The sequence below is a fragment of the Achroia grisella genome, unplaced genomic scaffold (genome assembly GCF_030625045.1).
Source record: "Achroia grisella isolate CSIRO2021 unplaced genomic scaffold, CSIRO_AGI_Agris_v1 utg770, whole genome shotgun sequence".
Taxonomy (NCBI): Eukaryota; Metazoa; Arthropoda; class Insecta; order Lepidoptera; family Pyralidae; genus Achroia; species Achroia grisella.
The window spans coordinates 797,916-819,126 of record NW_026713016.1 but is presented as its reverse complement, the minus strand read 5'-3'; the positions used below and the strand labels follow the sequence as shown (position 1 = coordinate 819,126).

At 38.0% G+C, this 21,211-nt stretch overlaps 1 protein-coding gene across 1 annotated transcript in view; it reads right to left on the bottom strand.

The window, feature by feature from the left end:
* Positions 1-265: 265 nt before the first annotated feature.
* Positions 266-21,211, bottom strand: part of LOC131850526 (centaurin-gamma-1A) — an 88,287-nt gene continuing 67,341 nt past the window's right edge. Inside the window, exons 4-15 of the mRNA XM_059200774.1 lie at positions 16,870-17,011; positions 16,511-16,645; positions 15,419-15,543; positions 6,817-7,344; positions 6,221-6,386; positions 5,555-5,758; positions 4,945-5,147; positions 4,327-4,438; positions 3,654-3,771; positions 3,415-3,534; positions 2,975-3,203; positions 266-892 (exon numbers count right to left, since the gene is read on the bottom strand). Of these exons, the coding sequence (XP_059056757.1) occupies positions 452-892; positions 2,975-3,203; positions 3,415-3,534; positions 3,654-3,771; positions 4,327-4,438; positions 4,945-5,147; positions 5,555-5,758; positions 6,221-6,386; positions 6,817-7,344; positions 15,419-15,543; positions 16,511-16,645; positions 16,870-17,011 (2,523 nt within the window). The 3' untranslated portion in view covers positions 266-451. The remainder of the gene's footprint in view (positions 893-2,974; positions 3,204-3,414; positions 3,535-3,653; positions 3,772-4,326; positions 4,439-4,944; positions 5,148-5,554; positions 5,759-6,220; positions 6,387-6,816; positions 7,345-15,418; positions 15,544-16,510; positions 16,646-16,869; positions 17,012-21,211) is intronic.

The window sequence follows — 21,211 nt, the reverse complement described above, 5'->3', positions numbered from 1 at the left end:
CTACAAATACATTATGTACTTAATTCTCAATCTTAAATACGAGACCGTTAGATTCAATATTAAATGAGAAGTTGTAAAATAAAGACATTGTATTATGTATAATTGATGAACAGTTAATTTGATATATTTCGATTAAACTGTACTGTAAGTATATTTTTATGTTATAATAATTTTGAACTTTATGAAGAGTACTTACAATTTATTTTTCAAAGTTGTAACAATTGTCTCATCACGATAGAATACTTTCAAAAACAATTTAATACAATTGACATAAGGATAAAAATCGCAAACTATTAAAAGTTATAATAACTTGGCATTTATAGGTTTAAAAACAAAACATATCAAGGTTCGAAACATTACGTATATTAGCTACAGCATTTAGATTCTTATTCCTTCGAGTTAAACATCAAAGTTGATTAAATTCCGAATCGAATTCAAGACAGCTATAAATTTAAACAATGCTACCGCACTTGCCGTTCGTGAGCGATAGATTTGGGCCGAGCGACGGCCGTCCCAACGTCACGTGGTTGAACGAATTTGTTAAACCGCCGTTTAAACCATCATAACCATTCATGTATTGGTTATTTTGCAGTCCTATAAGTAACTCCACTAGTGCGTTCGACGCACTTTGAGCGTTTAACAACTCGAATATTATGCAATTGCACTCAGGTTCTGGAGTCTTTATGGAGCTCTTGTTGCTCGACGTGGAGGTCGTTGAACTGGTGCTGGAGCTGGTCGTGGACGTCGCGGGGGGGTTGGGGTGAAGAGGGCAGGTGAGTTGGAGGTTCTTGGGGTATTGTGTGGGGATACCTGACAGGTGATTGGCGGCCGCTCGCGCGTAGAACACGCAGGTGTGGCCGTCCGCATCTGGGAAGTTCGGATTGCCGTTATGCTGTAACAAAACATAAAATTAGTTGTCTTGTAAAAGATATAACCAAAAATCTGACGGTAAGTGGTAATTATCATCCATACACTAGTATCACTACGGAAATCACTTTATCATGTAACACCTGTGATACTATGCGTTGCCATTCTAGAGGACTAAGTGCGCGTGCACGCACACCACACTCAGGGGACGTGCTGTCCCCTGGTGAGTGTGTCACAGTGTGACAGTGTCACGTGCCCATATGAGCGGCGCCCGCGGCGCGGCGGTATGCGGCGGGCCCCCGGTGAGAGTGTGACAGTGTGATAGTGTGACAGTGTGAGAGTGTGACAGTGTGAGAGTGTGACAGCGACACGTACCCATATGAGCAGCTGCGCGGCGGCGCGGTCGTGTGCGGCGGGCGCGCGCGGCGGCCCCCGGTGAGAGTGTGACAGTGTGAGAGTGTGAGAGTGTGACAGCGGCACGTACCCATATGAGCAGCTGCGCGGCGGCGAGGTGTCCGGCGGCGGCGGCGGCCCGCAGCGCGGCGGCGCGGTCGTGTGCGGCGGGCGCGCGCGGCGGCCCCCGGTGAGAGTGTGACAGTGTGAGAGTGTGAGAGTGTGACAGCGGCACGTACCCATATGAGCAGCTGCGCGGCGGCGAGGTGTCCGGCGGCGGCGGCGGCCCGCAGCGCGGCGGCGCGGTCGTGTGCGGCGGGCGCGCGCGGCGGCCCCCGGTGAGAGTGTGACAGTGTGACAGTGTGAGAGTGTGACAGCGGCACGTACCCATATGAGCAGCTGCGCGGCGGCGAGGTGTCCGGCGGCGGCGGCGGCCCGCAGCGCGGCGGCGCGGTCGTGTGCGGCGGGCGCGCGCGGCGGCCCCCGGTGAGAGTGTGACAGTGTGACAGTGTGAGAGTGTGACAGCGGCACGTACCCATATGAGCAGCTGCGCGGCGGCGAGGTGTCCGGCGGCGGCGGCGGCCCGCTGCGCGGCGGCGCGGTCGTGTGCGGCGGGCGCGCGCGGCGGCCCCCGGTGAGAGTGTGACAGTGTGACAGTGTGAGAGTGTGACAGCGGCACGTACCCATATGAGCAGCTGCGCGGCGGCGAGGTGTCCGGCGGCGGCGGCGGCCCGCAGCGCGGCGGCGCGGTCGTGTGCGGCGGGCGCGCGCGGCGGCCCCCGGTGAGAGTGTGACAGTGTGACAGTGTGAGAGTGTGACAGCGGCACGTACCCATATGAGCAGCTGCGCGGCGGCGAGGTGTCCGGCGGCGGCGGCGGCCCGCAGCGCGGCGGCGCGGTCGTGTGCGGCGGGCGCGCGCGGCGGCCCCCGGTGAGAGTGTGACAGTGTGACAGTGTGAGAGTGTGACAGCGGCACGTACCCATATGAGCAGCTGCGCGGCGGCGAGGTGTCCGGCGGCGGCGGCGGCCCGCAGCGCGGCGGCGCGGTCGTGTGCGGCGGGCGCGCGCGGCGGCCCCCGGTGAGAGTGTGACAGTGTGACAGTGTGAGAGTGTGACAGCGGCACGTACCCATATGAGCAGCTGCGCGGCGGCGAGGTGTCCGGCGGCGGCGGCGGCCCGCAGCGCGGCGGCGCGGTCGTGTGCGGCGGGCGCGCGCGGCGGCCCCCGGTGAGAGTGTGACAGTGTGACAGTGTGAGAGTGTGACAGCGGCACGTACCCATATGAGCAGCTGCGCGGCGGCGAGGTGTCCGGCGGCGGCGGCGGCCCGCGCGCGGCGGCGCGGTCGTGTGCGGCGGCGCGCGCGGCGGCCCCCGGTGAGAGTGTGACAGTGTGACAGTGTGAGAGTGTGACAGCGGCACGTACCCATATGAGCAGCTGCGCGGCGGCGAGGTGTCCGGCGGCGGCGGCGGCCAACTCCACTCACCGCTCGTGTGCGGCGGGCGCGCGCGGCGGCCCCCGGTGAGAGTGTGACAGTGTGACAGTGTGAGAGTGTGACAGCGGCACGTACCCATATGAGCAGCTGCGCGGCGGCGAGGTGTCCGGCGGCGGCGGCGGCCCGCAGCGCGGCGGCGCGGTCGTGTGCGGCGGGCGCGCGCGGCGGCCCCCGGTGAGAGTGTGACAGTGTGACAGTGTGAGAGTGTGACAGCGGCACGTACCCATATGAGCAGCTGCGCGGCGGCGAGGTGTCCGGCGGCGGCGGCGGCCCGCAGCGCGGCGGCGCGGTCGTGTGCGGCGGGCGCGCGCGGCGGCGGGGCGGCGAGGGCGCGCGCGAGCACGCACACGGCGCCGCGCGCGGCCGCCCCCCGCAGCGCGTCCCCGCCCGCGCCCGCGCCCGCGCCGCTCGCGCTCAGGAACGCGCGCCGCTCGTACTTCAGCCGGATCCACCTGGAGACGTATCGAGCGTTAGGTCAATATACTGATATATTTGGAAGGGCTGGCTAGCATAATAATTTGTAGAGGTCAAGAAAATGCGTGCTTCTCGACGCGCATTACCCCATCGAGTATCCAATGACCGTACAGTCTGCACTACAATCACACGGAATCTTCGATCACTTGTAACACAATGAAAATAAAAGTATAATACAAAAAGACTAACCGTTCCTTCTCTTCCCTGCTCGAAGACGCAATTGGTTTAATATGGCCCCTTAAATCTGCCTCCCATATTGAATTAGCGAGAGTGTTGCCCATAGACACCATTACGCTGACGTGGCTCAATCTGTAATAAAACAGCATTTGTATTAATAACAAACATCCATCCATCTATCCATAGTCACAAACTTTTATGTTTATAATATTAAGTAAGATAATAAAATCGACGAAAACAAAAATACTCACGGCCACTCATCTAAGTCGAGAGAGCGTACACGCGATATGTGCGATCCAAGATTCCTGTGTATACCCGAACACTCGATGCATATCAGCACACCTAAGTTCAAACTCGCCCAGTCCGGATCTAGAAACATAACACATCCAATTAAGTAATTTATAATTAAATAATCTGTTAACAGATAAGTATAATAAAAGTAATAACTCTTTATCTCTAATGCATAGAAAAGATAACTATACAAAAAAACATGGCTTTAAAAATGCATTAAAAAAGGTCTTATTGCCATCTCTAAAAAAGATAAAAACTAATGCAAATATATTACATAAGTTTAGTATATAAATAGAACAGCGTAACATCGAAATAAAAAGTAGTCTATGTACATTCTAAAACTTAAAGAGTACCGGTTTGACCATCAAGTTCATGCATAGCAGTATACCTGCGACGTAGAGCATTTTTTATCGCTTATATCATGTTGAGTACCATCCTGATCATCCGGATGAATGGAGGTGCATTTTTCCCCTGGTGTTACGGGTGTTTATGGGCGGCGGTAATCTCGTTTGTCCCCTTGCAATTCCCCTAGTGTTGCGGACGTTCATGGGCGATAATCACTTACTATCAGATGACTCGCTAGCTCATTTATCCCCTGTGCTGTAGAAATAAAGGAGTAAGCAGTAAAGTTACCTGCAGCACCGCAGTCGCAGCAGGCGCGATTCCCGGCCACGCGGCGCACGTACTGCGGGGCGCGCACGTCGCCCGTCGAGTTCGCACCCGTCGGCGCGGGCTGCCGTGACGTCTGCACACACATTACACATCGCTCTAGCATCGGTTACATCTCACAATCCTATTTATGTTGAGACAATCAATGAAACTACAGTATAAAAAGAAAAAAACGAAACGAAGATCTAAAAACGATAAATATATATGTATCTATCGCCGTAATAACTTTACAAATAAGTATATATGTAGTACATAGTAAGAAACTCAATGCCATTTCATTTCAACTAACCAAAATTTATGTTACGAGTACTAAATTTCTGCTTCAAATAAACACATCTTTCTAAAAAATATATATTTATTTGTAGCAGATGTTTGACAGAAATTTTCCTCTCTAACACACAAGAGACCCGGCATCCGCAGGTTGAATTGGGTATCATGAAAGGGAATCTATAATATGTTACTTGCGAAAATTAAAGCCAACTTTTAAGTTTACTTAGATTTTTGGTGGAATAAGGGAGGCTTCAGAATGAAAAAAGAGCGTTAGGTTTTATGATATCTGATATAACGTGGCGTAGTACTGACTCGTCCCTGCAGCGAGGCGAGGATCTGCGCCTCGACGGCGGCCACCCAGGCGTCCCGCTCGGCGGCCGCGGCGCCGCTGGCCGCGCCCCCCGCGCCGCCCGCGCCGCCCGCGCCCGCCCCCGCGCCCGCGCCCACCTCCCAGCGCCACCGCTTGCCGTCCAGGCTCACGATCGTGAACTCGCACGACGTCGCCGCATCGCCGTCTGTGTAAAATTATTCAAAGAAATATGTATTACTACTACTCATTTCATACTCACACGTTTCTAAATCATCACATCCTCTACACATTATGCGTTCCAACATTTACACAGTCCGATCCACAATTCTATATTTATACATATAAAAAGAAAATATAAAATAGACATATGGGTATTATTTAAAAAAATTCTTTCTTTTATGTTGATAAATTTGTGTCTATAATCAACTTTTACAACATTCTACAAACAAAAGGGAAAAATGATAAAAATAATGATACTTCGTATCTTTACTGTAATAAAATACAAATATAGAAACAAAAACAGTCATAAACTGAGGTTGGATTATACTGAGGTATATCATAACCTGTAAAAATACAAGTCTATATAAGCCAGCAATATCAAAGAACAATTACCTTCTTCCCCATCTTTCTTAACACCACTGCTCTTCATTCTTCGATGCCTCTTCTTCACGTGAGGCGTATCTTTATCCGCTCCGTTGGTGGAGCCCACTTCGACCTCCGAAGCTAGCGACTGTCGACTAGAGGCTGGCTCTTTCATTGCGTCGAACGCCGACATCAAAGCTTTGTCGGTCACCCTCGTTGGTTTATCTTTGTACCCTGGGAATATAATAACATATCATCATTATCAATGCCTTGTCATTTTTTAGTTTTGGCGCAGTATGTCCTCTTTCCCATCGACGGTCATATCTGTGTTTACTCTCCTTTTATATCTATCTTTCACACAATCCTTTCCTATATATTTTTTGGTCGTTCCCTCCCTTTCCATCTATCCACGTTCATGTTACTTTATTTAAGACATATCTTTAAGAGTATAGTAACATACAACCAGTTTCTATCGTTGCAACTTTTATTATATGATAATATTAATGACTAACTGTTTCCCAAACAAGGAATAAGCTCTCTTCGTGAAGGTTTCAATGTATAGGTTCAGAGATTCAATTGTAGGAAGGTGATTCCATAATATGATTGTGTGTTGGAAAAAGTTATCCTAGATTACCACAAATTATACCTTTTATCTGAATTCAGATACACCTAGTATTAAGATAATATTATGCTTACCGAGAGACAATCCTCCGATGCTGTCATGTATGTCCAGGCTGCTATAGCCGTTGTACCCTGGGACAGTGGTAATGATAGATTTGGATCCTCTGGGCTTCTGTCCCGGGACCTTCACGGTGACATACTGCAGCGATATCTCCTTACCGTTAACATCTTCCATGTAATCCTGTAAATAATGATTCATTTAAGAAATAGTTCATGAAATAATTCTAAAGTCAATTATATATTTCATAGTAATAGAAATATTCTTTATACAAATAAATATACGCACTTTTGAATAATCATATGACAATGGTTATAAACTGACAATTCTCTTTGTTTAAAATTATAATTTAAATTTTTTAATGACATTTAAAATATTTGGCAATAATATATATAATATTAATAAATTTCAACAGAATGTAAATTGTTTTTAAGTAAATGAATTAATTAAAAAATGTTTATAAGAACATTCATGAAAATTGCTAGAATAATATAGAAGTTGAAAAGTGTGTCCAAAGCGGACACACTTTTTAACTTCAAATTGGGAACTTCCAACCATAACGCATACCAGACCTTATCAGAAAGACAATATACATAAGTAAATTAAAACTTACATGCAAACTAGGATGATATGTCAGCCTTCCATCATCGCAAAGAGTTACGTATTTCTTCTTCCACTCTTTATTTAAAGCTTTACTACTCTTCTTATACAAATATCCCTGCTTCAATGGTATAGCGCGGCCGGAGCCCAGCTCTCCGTTCTTCAGTCTATCATCCCCCTTCTTGGATGGCGTGAAGAGATTCGATCTTCTCCTGGACTTCCTCGATGTGGTAGGCGTTGAGGAAGGCGTGGGCAGATCTTTGGGATCCTTGATCGGTTGGAGATTGTCCAAACAGTGCGGCGCGGTGAACTTCACGTTGTTATTCTCCGTTGCTATGGAAACTAGGCCTGATGAGGAGCCGTGACTGCCGAGCGAGTTGCCCCATCGGGATGAGGTATCAGAACCGTTTGTGCTGTGAATCTCGACGACATGCGTGGATGATATGCCGCTGCTGTTTGATGAGGCATCGAAGGATTGCGCTCCTCGATGTAGGTGGTGGGATGACGCTGAGAGCGTGTGGTGGCCGCGTGGTAGCGAGTCCTGGAACAAAATATTTTTTTATTATAAAGATGTCACGATTATTGTAAAATATTATGTAATATATGTACGACGTTTGCAAAAATGTAGTTGAAACAAAAAAAGTATATTCAGAGTATAACTTAGTTATAACTAATTTAAAAATATATATTAAGGAGTAATTAAAAAGTGAGAGGAGAATTTGTTAGTAATGGGTGATGATCAGCCATCAATTTAAAATCAACAATGTGGTTAATATAGACTGGAGATAGATGATGACGGCTTCAATCTAGCGGTGTAACACATCGCGTTACTCTCGATGGTCGCGGATTCAATTCCTCGCATGGTACAAACATTCATGAGTACGGTCTTTTTTTTTTAATCACTTCGTTAGCGCTCCTTACCATTATAATCTATTCTGATCATACAGTGATTCTGACTAGTTGACATTAGTCAACATTAATTAGCCTATTCGCAAAATTTATAACATTGACCTTCTTGTACTATCATCATCCATATAGGCTACCATTTGTTCACTACGGGTTCACCATTCCACCGTCATCAAACAATAAACCCTTCTATGCACGCTTACTCCTGTTGAATGTAGTTCCCCCACTTTTTTTGATTCTACAATTAAATATAATTTGTTTCAGAGCCTTAACAAGTAGTTTGATTATTTGACATTGCTTATTATTTACCAAATTTATGACAGGAAATTATTTCTGAATATGATTCATTAAAAAATGTTTTTATCATACTACGCAGATCTTTAAGTAATCATAAGTACACGCCTATTTATATAATTAAACAACATATTTTTAGAATTAAAAAATAATACTTCTACGAATAAAGCGTAATTAAAAAGTAGTTGAAAAATAAATTTGTGCAATAAGTACTACTCGTAGAGAAGATAAAGCCGTATTATATCAGATTGTTATCAGATTATAATGTTGCGTACTTAACAGCTTATTGTAACAAAACAAACAGAAAAATATCCCACTGTATAATGTTTATCTTTTACATAGATAGCAAATTGTCAATATAGTTCATGTAAGTATAGGATACAGTTTTATTTTTTGTATTTCTTGTTGTATTGTATTCACCCCGATTTTAGGGTATTTCGCCAATAGTTAAATCATATTTATTGAGCATTACCTCGCTCACTAAACGAAACTAAACTATAACTAAACGATTATTTAAATGCATGGCAATAATTGTTCATGCACGGGATTTTCATTTAATGTTAGTCACAAATACCTATTATATGTACATTATGTAAATAAACTGTCTTTAAAAAAAAGAATTCAGTTGAATTTCTTGCCAGTTCTTCTCAATTGAATCTGTATACTGAACTGGACGGTAGGTAAAAAAATATTAATAAAAAAACTTCTGACGTTCAAAGCGGCTAAAATGTCCTACATGAATAAATGATTTTTGATTCTGATTTGAGAGATATATATATATATATATATATATAGAATACAGTTACCAATTAGGTACCATTAGATGAGCAGCCAGTTCCTACGCCATTCAATTTCCAATCACTTAGCCATTAAAATTATATTCTTTTATGTGTGACGCGAATTAAAATGTACTAGTTGGTTAAAATAACATCTTCGTTCACGTAAAATTTTGACCGTGCCAATTCGTTTGGATTTGTTGCCAAAACGTGTAATACGCAAACGCAATGTACAACTAATTTATGTGCTTTCTTACTATATTTATACTATAGAAAATAATAAATACATTGTATTAGATTTCTTTAGTTACGTTTAGGTTACAAATAAAAAAACTTACTTGTATAATAAACCATTTAACACCGGACTTCGGGCTTGAACCTGTATATCTCGGATCATCCGGACAATCATTCTGGTCAGTCAGTTTTCCCAAGTAAACAAAAATCTAAGTAATACCTACGTATTGCTATTAGAAGCCCATTTTCAAGAATTCTCAAATATTTAATTATGAAAAAACATATTTTTTAGCATTGTGAACAAGCCCGTCCAATGGTAAGTGGCAACTTCATTCAACAACCGTCACTTCTAAACATGTACAACTACAGTTTACAATTCCGGAAGTGGCTCCGGAGCCTGTCTTCACTGTCATATCTCACATTTTAACCAAGAAAGTTACTTGGAAGCTGAAACATTTGAGTTACCCGAACAGACGACTATGTACAGAAACTACACCTGGTAAAATTCCATTCCAAGTGTTCTAGAGTCTTCTTCAGAACTTGCAGATATATCGATATGGCGAATTAATTCAAATTAAAACCTATTTGCATAAAGCAACTGCGTTGGCGCCAATTACATAGAGGCCAGTTATATAAGTAGATTATGGTAATGACTGTCTTAGTATGTTTGACACTTTATGCTTCGTGGTACAGACGGCAGAGGAATAAAATAGATAATACCACCAATAATAATATAATATTATCCCTGGACTATAACACGACGCTATCTGGACTAGATCGCGTTGTAATATAGCTATAGTCAAGCTAAGCAGAGCTTGTATTATGGGTAGTAGACAACTGATAGAATATACCTTGTATATTAATAATACCTTGTATAATAATTGTCCATTTATTTTAAATAGTGTAATAAATAATAAATAAATATAGATAGAAAACACCTAGACCGATACAAACAAACATACTCATGAATACAAATATTTGCACCGTGCTAGGATTCGAACCCGCGAACATCGGAAGTGAAACGGTGTGCTAAACCACTAGTTACGCACTAGACACAGTTACATATGAAATAACAAAACACTATAATACATTTCTATTGCAGTTTTACATTTATGTATGTATCTTGACAGTTTCAATTGCGAAATTTACAAGTCACGATTGTAACTACAACTGTCTGTCTGTCTGTTTGAAATTGCAGATTTACCTACGTAATGTAAATGAAGGAATGAAGTATCTGCCTTTATCACGTTTCTAACCACAACTGTCAAAAGAATAATAATTACAAATCGGTCAATTTCAAATTCCAGATGTACCTATATAATTTAAATGAAGGAACCGAGTTTTTCTTTTGCATCATCCATACATATTTTATAACTACTAAAGTGTACTTAATTGTAACACTACAACGTCTGTTTATTACCATTCCACGACTATACAAATGATCTTATAAGAATATTTATCGCGACATAGCAGCAGATAATATATATTATCTGCTGCTCAATTAGCTCTATCTTACTTCTATCTTAATCTATATATATGCAAAAAACATATAACCACATTTATTATACGTAAAACCCAAACATACATAAAGAACTGAGCGATCACCGCGTTAACAATATCCTGCAAATTATGACAATAAAGGATTAGATTTGGAAGCTAATCAGTTTCTACTATTAATATGGCCGCTTTTACATTTTTATATATTCACAAATTATACGCAGATAATGAATTCAAGTGGCAGAATACATAATCACATGTAGATAACATTCGAATAAAATGTGAAAACGTATTTTAAAAAGAAACTTTCACTAACACCAAATATTTAGGATACGCTTATTAAAGGAGATCTTTACGGATGACTAGACGTTAGACGGTTAGATGGTTAGACTAATAGTTACCCGCGACATCGTCTGCGCCTTGTCAGTAGACAAATGACCGTTCTCATGATATAATCTATGTTTCTTCTATCCTTAAAAACACCTCTACTTGGGTATACGTTTATAAGTCGATTACAACTTTTTCAGTCTTATGTTCCTATTTCAGTCGCGAAGCAGCTTGCTCTGTAAGATGTGTTTCAGTTGAAGGGCAGTGAAAATACAGTATAAGTATTATTACTTGATCGACCTTAGTTTTCTAGAATGGCAACACATGAGTGGTATCACTTGTTTCACATGTTGATCTCTAGTACTGTTTTACTGTATAACAATAGATGGACCGTAAAAATGTTTGCCATTTCAATAACATAAAAAAGATTCGTTTTGTCGTTTAGTCGTGAAAAGGTGATAAACAGACCGAACAACACACTCACTTTGCCATTTATTACACACTAGTTACCCGCCCCCGCTTCGCATTGTTGTACATGTAAACCTTCCTCATGCATCACTCGTATCTATTACTAAAAACTGCGTAAAAATTCGTTGCGTAGTTTAAAAGACCTAAATGAACAGACAGCGCAAGGGATTTCATTTTGTACTATGTAATGATGAATATGGCCTTTCTATCACCATTTCATCATCATTCACAAAGAACACCTACAATATCACAAAAGGACATCGTGAAACATGAATATAAAAGTTGTGTAACCTTCCATAGAATCAATTAACCAACCTTGATGTCCAATCACATACATATTTGGTATGTTTAATACCATAGTCAACTGCTACCCACACTGCTTCCTCTATTCACTATTATGGCTAGATAATGTCTATAAAAGTAAAGCATTAAAGTTTTACAAACTCTTCGTAGATAATAATAGTTCTTTTATGTAACAATCGCGGCGTCTTCTTACACCTAGATCAGAGACAACAGTACGCTTTCTTTATATCGATATATTAGTTGCATTAAGTCTATATATTGTAACTTTGTATAAAATTCATCACTACTTCTCTAAACAAATTTACATGTTTATATAAATTTCTTTTATGAAACTGTAGTTAACGGCGTTGGTAATACATTTAAAAATATATCATCTTATCACATATTGTATTTACACAATATATTGTATTAATGTTTGTTAGTCCTAATAATTCAATAAAAAAAAGAGGCATTATCAATCGTAGACATTATTGTGAACCCAACACTAAACATGATGTGATATACAACGATATGTGGGCACATATCGTTGTATATCACATCATATATCAACGTAGTAGGCAGCGTCCCTACGGCCGTCTCGGGATTAATTTGTATTTTTAACGGTGTTTCCGTCACCGGAATCATTTGAAATATACATTAAAACAAAAAATTTTGGTGTCTGCTAAATTCAAACACACGTCCTTTCGGCGTTTGTTGGGGTAGTGACCACTAGGCCACAACGCTCTAACGCTCTAACAATTATGTATTAATAACATTCCTGAAGTCTTAATACAAGAAACAGATTTCAAACCCAGATATTAATACCTACGTACCTAGAAAAAAACACTACATTACTGAATATTTTTTCCAATACAAGGCCATCGAATTACGTCACTAAAACGATTTCTTAGCCGAACAATGAGAAAAATAGAAACTTGAACAGGAAAACTTAGTCACAATGCAATTACAATAATAATTATAAATTAATACTATTATAAATAAGTATATATTGTAAGGTTCAATCCCGAATTATTCACTTCAGCAATATAGATAACAGGCCCAGCCCATTGAATGGAGTGTTATTTTTTAAAAAAGTATATCAAAATACTAAGTACCTAATGTACCTAATAAAATCCATACATTTTATACTACATACAATTATTAAATATGTGAGGTCAGTATATTCAATAGTATTAATATATATATATATATAACTACATATATATTTATACAAACTACATACATAACGACATGTGAATTATTGTAAAACAATTCTTATTGAATTCGACACAATACTTTATTAAATAAATAAATAAGCTATTATTTTCTCTCTTCATGATAATGCTGATATATTTATTACATCATATTCCTTATAGTTGCAAACATTAAGTAGTTATACTATTCTAAATTACTATTCATATCATTTCTTAATATGAAGATGAATACAAATGTAACTAGAATGTGCCCAATAAAAATCGGTTCATTTATTTTTATGTTTTAGTAATTATTACTATTTATTAATTAGGCAAATAACTGATTGTAGATAGGGGTAAAATAGGGATGAAGAAGACCAAGACAGCTATATGAAACAATTTAAATAAAGTTGAAGTCATGCCATATCATCTCCTGAAAATGGCAATAGCTCCACTGACAAGTCCATAGCTATTAAATATTAACAACAAAAATAGAACGAAGTGTCAGGTTGGTCTACAAAGACATCAGATAGCTCCAAAAACAAGCGCTTGGGTTTCAAAGTGGACTTTAACTTGGCCCATTCGAAATCACAAGAGGCCAGGTCAGTAATAACAACCTCTTTTTGGGGGGAGAGGGATAGTTAGTAATGTGGACTCATAGCCCCATTACTAGCAATGTCCCATGTCAGGTTAACCTACATGCGGTTCCCCCTGGAAACCATCGTGATAAATTCCTAGTGAATTTGTCACAATGGGCTAACTGACCTGACCTCATACTCATCTTATCATCCTCCACTGGTGGGCACCCCTGCGCTAACGGTTTACGCTGGTGGGGCACCACCATTCCATTATCATACATAAAAAAACAACCTCTTTTCATCCAGTATAGTACATATTCCAAATGAAATTTTATATGCATATTCATTACATCTGAGAATCGCCGATTATCTATTTTTCATACCCCTAAGTGCTAATGGTTGTCCACAACTAAAATATTTAGTTTTTTGTACTTTTGACAAAATATAATGTGGCATTAAAATATACATACAACCCCAATTTTTCACCCTTTTACCATGAATCCCTATTTTCTAATAGTGATTTTAATTTATATGGCAAAACAATGTTTACCGACTCGGCTAGTATTATACATATATGTCAAACATCCAGTACGAAGATATGTATTGTCATGTATTTGCATTGAAAAGATGGTTGTGCATTAAAAACTTATACACTAATACATAATTTATAACACACATGAAACAAAAAACAAATTAAACAAAATATTTGGCATAATATGATGTTTTTAACTTAACAAAACTTAACAAGCACTTTTGAATAGTCATATTTTTGTAATCTACCCCTCATTCAGAATGCAGACTCATCATAAGAAGAACAAGCAAGAGATTTGCATGTTGCATATCAGTATTACATATTTAAGATTTTGTGTGAGTTAAAACTGTCAAATATCAAAATTTATATAGGTAAATAAATAGGTACTTGAATAACAAACTAAATCAGTCATAGTTATCAGAGCAGACCAGTCCCAAAGATAATTCAAAAATATTATTTATGGCACTATTTTTCAATAGTGTATGTATGTAATATTATGGACTGTGTGAAATATGATATGGTAAGAAAGGGAGTAAATAATGAGATGACTGTGAACAGGGATGAATGGAAGAGGAAAACATACATAAGATTACTACTTACATACTTTGACCCCAAATAAGTGGGTATAAGGAAGATGTGTATGTGTATGTATGTATGTATATATGTAACATTGTTGATAAATACCACAGAGAATATAAGATGCAAAATAAGGCTCATTGGCTTGTATAGCATACCAGATACATTAAACAACTATCTGATGGTATAAAACAATTCAAAAACTACTAATTATCTGCTCTCTTCTACTGATTCATCTAATTGAATATAATAATGACAAAGATGCAAGGCAATAGTTGTTCATGCATGGAATTTTCATTTGATGTTAGACAAACACATAAATAAGTTAACAATGTTAACAAACTAACTTTAAAAAAAAGAATTCATTTGAGTTTTTTACTAGTTCTTTGTGATTGAACATATAAAATGAACTGGATAGTATGGAAAAATGTTAAAACAAATAACTTAACTTTCATAAATAGCTAAACATCACACAACATGTCCTATATGAATAAAAAATAGGACATCCTACATGAATGAATATATTTTTTAATTTTATATGCAATGGATTAAAAATTATCAAAATTGGAGTGCAGCAGATGTACATTACATATTGGGCTAAAACTTTGAGAAAATATTTGAATACTATATTTGGTTATGCACTAAATTTTAAATAGCAAATTGGTGTCAGAAATACACCTAAACTTAAATTTATTCATGACATTCATAGGGAAAGTAGCGAAACGAAACTCACATAGAAAACTATTAAGAATTGCCAATTTATGGCACAATTGACCTAATGATTTTAGGAAACAAGTTTTATCTATCAGATCAGTGACTATTCTATATACAGTTGTCCTAAAATAATGTATTGTAGGCCCAAGTTAGCATTGTAGTAGTAGTTACATTACTTTCTAACCAAGAATTCATCCTTCCTAAAATATTGAATAATATATAAATATTTCTCACTAACCTTGTAAAGAAATGAAGAATGATTGTGGCTTGGAGAATTGGCCAGGGGCTGAGGAGTGACCGGCCTAGAGCCAGATAAACATTGAGACGACGCTGACAACCTTGTTCCGACGATCTTCTGGCACGCTGCAACACAATACACCATATAAATACACCACACAATAAGCATATCCTAATTATTTCCGTTACCGTAAAAACAACGCAAAGGAAACACGATGAAACGATAAATTGAAAATATTCACGCACATTCAAATTTTGCTGATTTTCGACGGTCGCGTTCTTCAGCTCTTTGTATGTTGTAACAAGTACTCCGGCGTCTCAAACTAGCTATCGGTGATATGTTAGCTTTAAAAATAAGTGTTTTATCCATTTCTCCATTCAGTATTCACAAAATTATGTAAAATTACACCAGCGAATCGAAAGAACACGGAACGTTTATTGTCAAAAGTGTAAACAAAACGAGCGAAATGAACGAATGCGAACGACCGCGCAGCTGGGGGCCGGTGTTACCACTGCTCGCGACTAAATTCCCCGCGTCGGGCTGAACACGATCAACTAGTACTATCTCTATATACGCCTATTTACTATCTCATCGAGTAGCACGCGAGTCAATAGCAATAAAATGAATCGTTATGTAATTACGATGGTAATTTCAAAGATTTATAATTATGTTTACTTTAATATTTTTTTTATCAGAAAACTAAAAGTACATAAAGTGCTGACTGACATTATGTTTATATATATTATATTATTGTGTGTACACAATTACGTAGCACAAACGAGTAATTATTTAATTGGTATTATTGCGTTATTATTTTTAATTGTAACACATTCTTCTTTTTAAGTGAACGTATTAAGTAATTCAAATTAGATATTTTAATGATAATTTAATTATTTTGCAAAAAATACCCAAAATTTCACATCGTCATTATCTATAATTTTTCATATGGACTTATTTTGTGTACAGTGAAGCCAATAAACAACAATCAAATTGATTGTTTCCAAATCAGTATTAGGATTATAACAATTATTATAGATTGTTATAGATAACGTATCAATAACGTGGGCTTCTTGTAATTTAATGTGTACTTACCATCTTGAAACACTCGCTCCACGTTCAAGCCGTACGTAGCGCATGTCTCGTAATAGGAACATCTTCGCAGTTCGTTCGACAACTTGCGAGCGCGGTTGTCGTCGACAACGCGTGGACTACTTTCACTTATGGCATCTGGAATGGCAACCAATCATTTGATAGAAAATTAACTATTACGTTCATATAATAATACCATTTTGGTGACTTAAGTATTTGAACACAAAATATTTTTTTTTATTTTGAGCGCATTGTGGTCTAGTTAGTGATTCACTAGCTAGGTATAAGACAGTGCGTTTACCATTGACAATGTCTTTGACTACTCCATTTGAGATTAAAGTTGTGAAGGTTATTTACGTTACCTTGAGTTCCGACTAATATGATTGGAATTTCAGCAGAATTCCTATAATGAGACATCTTGTTGAAGTAATTTGAAACTGTATTGTAACTGATTTCGTTGTCAAGACCGAACACGAAGATTACGGCATCGACCCAGGCAGTAAACTGTAACAAAAGAAAGATAACGTTAAACATAATAGTACACTATAACAAAAATTCTCTGCCAGGATAACTCTTTTGAGGTTACGGTAATTGATATACCTTACATAAAACCCTATTTCATTTTGCAAAATCGCAGAAAAAAATCACCCTCCTTCTAAACGCACCTCGTGTAATTACGAGGGGAACATTTGTGCAGTTGTGAGGGTTTAGAGTGGAAGAATTATGCAACAAACTACAAAATCTATGTAATAGTAACAGTAAGTGAAACAAGACACCATGTAATATATTCAAATGAATAATGACCTATCAAAATAAATTACATACAACACATTCTTCTAAATGGTAATTGCTATTAAATAGTTACCGTAAGCTATGTTAAAATTGCAATATTGGCTGAAATTGAATAGGAAGGCCAAAACAAACATTGGAAACTTTTGAAACTAAATCAGCTATTTTCAGAATTGATGTCTGTATGTTACATCATGATAAGTTATTAGCTGAATGGATACAAATAAAACATCTATATAAATTATTAATAGATTGATCTTTAGTAACCGAATTTGCAAAATTTTTAAAAAATATGCATCAATTTTTAAGCCTCTGTCCCCAACTGCTATTGTTGTTGTGGTTGATTACGACCTTTATAATAAAGGCCTTTATAAATAGAATGATCCGAGGTCTCATGTTGGCATTTATACCCTTAAAATCCACCCTATAACTTTTGGTTATTCTAAAGATGTGTCTCGCTAATTCGATTATTTCTAACATCTAGTTGACAGTTACTAGTGAAATCCATAAATTGATTGCTACATATAGTATATAAAATACACTATTAATTGTGTATAAAGCAGAGCTTCTATATGAATGAGGGTACGTGCGTAGGAGGGTGTCACCCTTTTCGCTGAACAACAATTGATGCAATGAGAGGCGACATCCGCCCCAGAAGAGTGTATACGAGTATGTTGGAAGAAAGATACCCGCTCCTTCGTTGTAAACTATTGGTGAAAAACTTATCTGTATTAGTACTTACAGATACATCATTTTCTATAAAAATATTAGTTACAATTATAAAAAAATGTTAAAGTATTTTTTGTTCTAATAGTCATCATCAGCTTCAAAGTATTTAACAGTCTATTTCGATCGTCAGTCGATCTGCTAAACTCAATGAAATGACCGCCCTGACAGAATCAGATTTGATTCCATCTGCTCAGTCTGTAGCTCGGGTGAGCGTCCGCGAGGTCTAGGACCTTCCCTTTGCCCTTTTTAACGAGTCACTTTAAAGAGTTCGTTTTTGCGAGACGTGAGTGAAAAATTTAAGAGTGCGTGATACTTAGACAAAACATTTCATTGAAAGAAACGTTGTTATTATTACCAATGCTACATAATTCCCTTTTGTGTTTTGTGGATATGTTAAATTTATAAACGTAATTAAAGCACACACATGCAACAATATTAAACAAGGGCATATATTAGAGTTTGATCGAATTGCATGAGGTAAGTAATCTTAACCGTGAAATGTTGATAAAAGCTACTGTTGCGCCCTACACGCAAATAAAAAACATATTATACGTGTATGTTAGATTTCTTACACTTTTCACAAAATTATATTTGATTACAATAACTTCATGACTCGCATACGATAATTTTTATCTCACATTTTACTATTTAGAAATAATTCTAATAAACCGTTTCCATTAAATATTCAATAAAATACGCACAGTTTATTTTTACTTTCTAGTCACTATGTAAGGTTTATTACACAAAATAATAAGGAGAATATGATGACAACAGCAACAGATATAAACTTACCGATAAATGTCTGTATTGAATTAATTTAATTGTACATTACGTGATAAAAGTATTAAACAGATATTTCAGTATTATTTAATGAACACAGAAACGTGGGTGTTCAGGGCAGCTCACCGGTGCCAACTGGGCGGGCGGGCGTCTCCTGGGTTAGGCGGCGAAACCTTTAGGAATTTCCATCCTTCTCTCACCCTCCAACTTTCCGTTTTTGAAAGAGATAGGTATAATGCACTGTGTCCATATCAAACCTTGCAATATAGTAAATCTATTCTTGTATTCAGTATCTGATATGCATGAATATCTATGATAACTAAAATTAGAACCATGATAATCAATACAGGGATTACCTACTTTATTTCTGTGGTTTGTAATTGTAATTAAGAATATAGAATTTATGGCATTATTACTAAGAAACTGAAATAATACTTAGTTTACGCTATGATTCCATATCCATTTCAATTTTAAATTTTACTATTACCAAAGATTTTTAGGACCAATGATTAGCAATTAGGTAATGATAATTAGTAACATAATCGTTAGTAACATGATAGTTACTACACAAATAGTTAATCGCTTCAATCACAATTTAATAATCCTTCGTAATACTAGAGATAACAGATTTTAGGGACCGGGAGGGTAATGCTCGGCGGGCATTTAACTTTCTCAGACCTTGAGTTCGCAGACGGCCTACGCTCGCACTGAACGGGTTTAATAGCAACAAGGTTGAATAATATTACATAATAATTTCTTACATTTGACGATAAATCTCACAGTACTAACAAAAGGGTATTAACAATTCAAATATATTTTATGTAGTGAGATAAATTGAATAAAAAATTACGAACTTTTAGATTTTTGTACCATTATAAAAAAATAATTTATATAAATTTCTCTTTATTTTTTATTGAAAAACGAGTCGCCCTTGCTTTGCACTGCTACCTTTACCACAAATACCTCTATTATCTATATTTGAAATACAGCACTAGCTGATAACTTAGTTTTCCATAGACGAATTTTTTTTGTACTGGCACATTTTTGCTGCTACTATACAAGCAAAAAAAAAATAAATCTCTTCTATTTAAAATATTGGTTTCGTGATCATTTGCATAATAATATATTTACCTTTTTAATAAATATCAAAATAAATTTTACTTCAAACATCTTATCATTTAATTAAAAATGCAACAAAAGCATATACCTATACACTTTCATCTTCGACTACAAATGCGCACACATGAAATAAAATAACGAGGAAGTAATCGAACGTGGCCGCAGTGCGTGCAGTCACCGTTCGAAATGGATGGGCCGTTTAATATTCTAGTACTCCCTGGAATGTGGTTAATTATTTGATCTGTATTTCCTTCCTACAGTATGTACCCGAAAATTTAGTTAATATTTGAATATAGGAGATTTTCGGAATTGTTGAATGTTGTTCCCGCTCGCACATTAAATGTGGAAGATTATTAAATTTGAATAAATTTAAAACTAGAACATCGTAATAAATTCAAATGTAATCAACTACTATGTTATCCAGGCAAACGAGTGGAAGTGAACTTCACATATTAACATTGCTAATTAACACATCACTAGACTGTACTACTAATAATCTCCTGTCAAGTCAACGTAAGTATAGAAATAGAATAACAACAAAAAAAAATACTTAAAAAGGATTCACAATGTAATAATGTATTGAACAGTTTGTAAATGCTCGATTTCACTCGTTATCGTTTGAGAGCAGTGTATCAGGAGTAACGTTTTGCTCGTCCGTGTTCAATTTGATAGAACATCCGGTGTACTGCACTGACACACATTTCGTTATTGCAAAAACAGTAATTAACATCACTACATCGTATTCACTTATTATACAACTCCTATAACATGCATATCATCGCACACAATTCAAACCCTTTGTTGTCTTGTAAAAGCACTCGGAAACAGGTTCTCGTTGTGCCCCCACAAAGCCAGGGTGCGACATGAACAAAGCATGTCGGGCGAGCCTACCTATACTTATGGGTAGTTATTTTTTACTTAGAATGAATAGCAATGGGATTTATGTCCAGGTAACCTGATATAAGAATAGGATACTAGCGGTAGCCACTTTCACTCACCTTTGTTTGTATCATGATACTATTACGGACAGGTTGTCTGGTGATAAATTTATAATGGTAAACTAACGCAAATCTATACCAATATTATAAAAAAGTTAAGTTTGCCTATTTAGATTTATAGTGATACTAGGCATTGGGTTTTAAAATATCGTTTAGAATTGGATAGCCCATTTACTGAGAAAGATATATATGTATAAAAATCCACAAAAGGAAAATCAATAAAATTCCTCAATAAATATCTTAATAACAGTCTAATAAAATATACTACATAGACATTTAAGTAAATGAC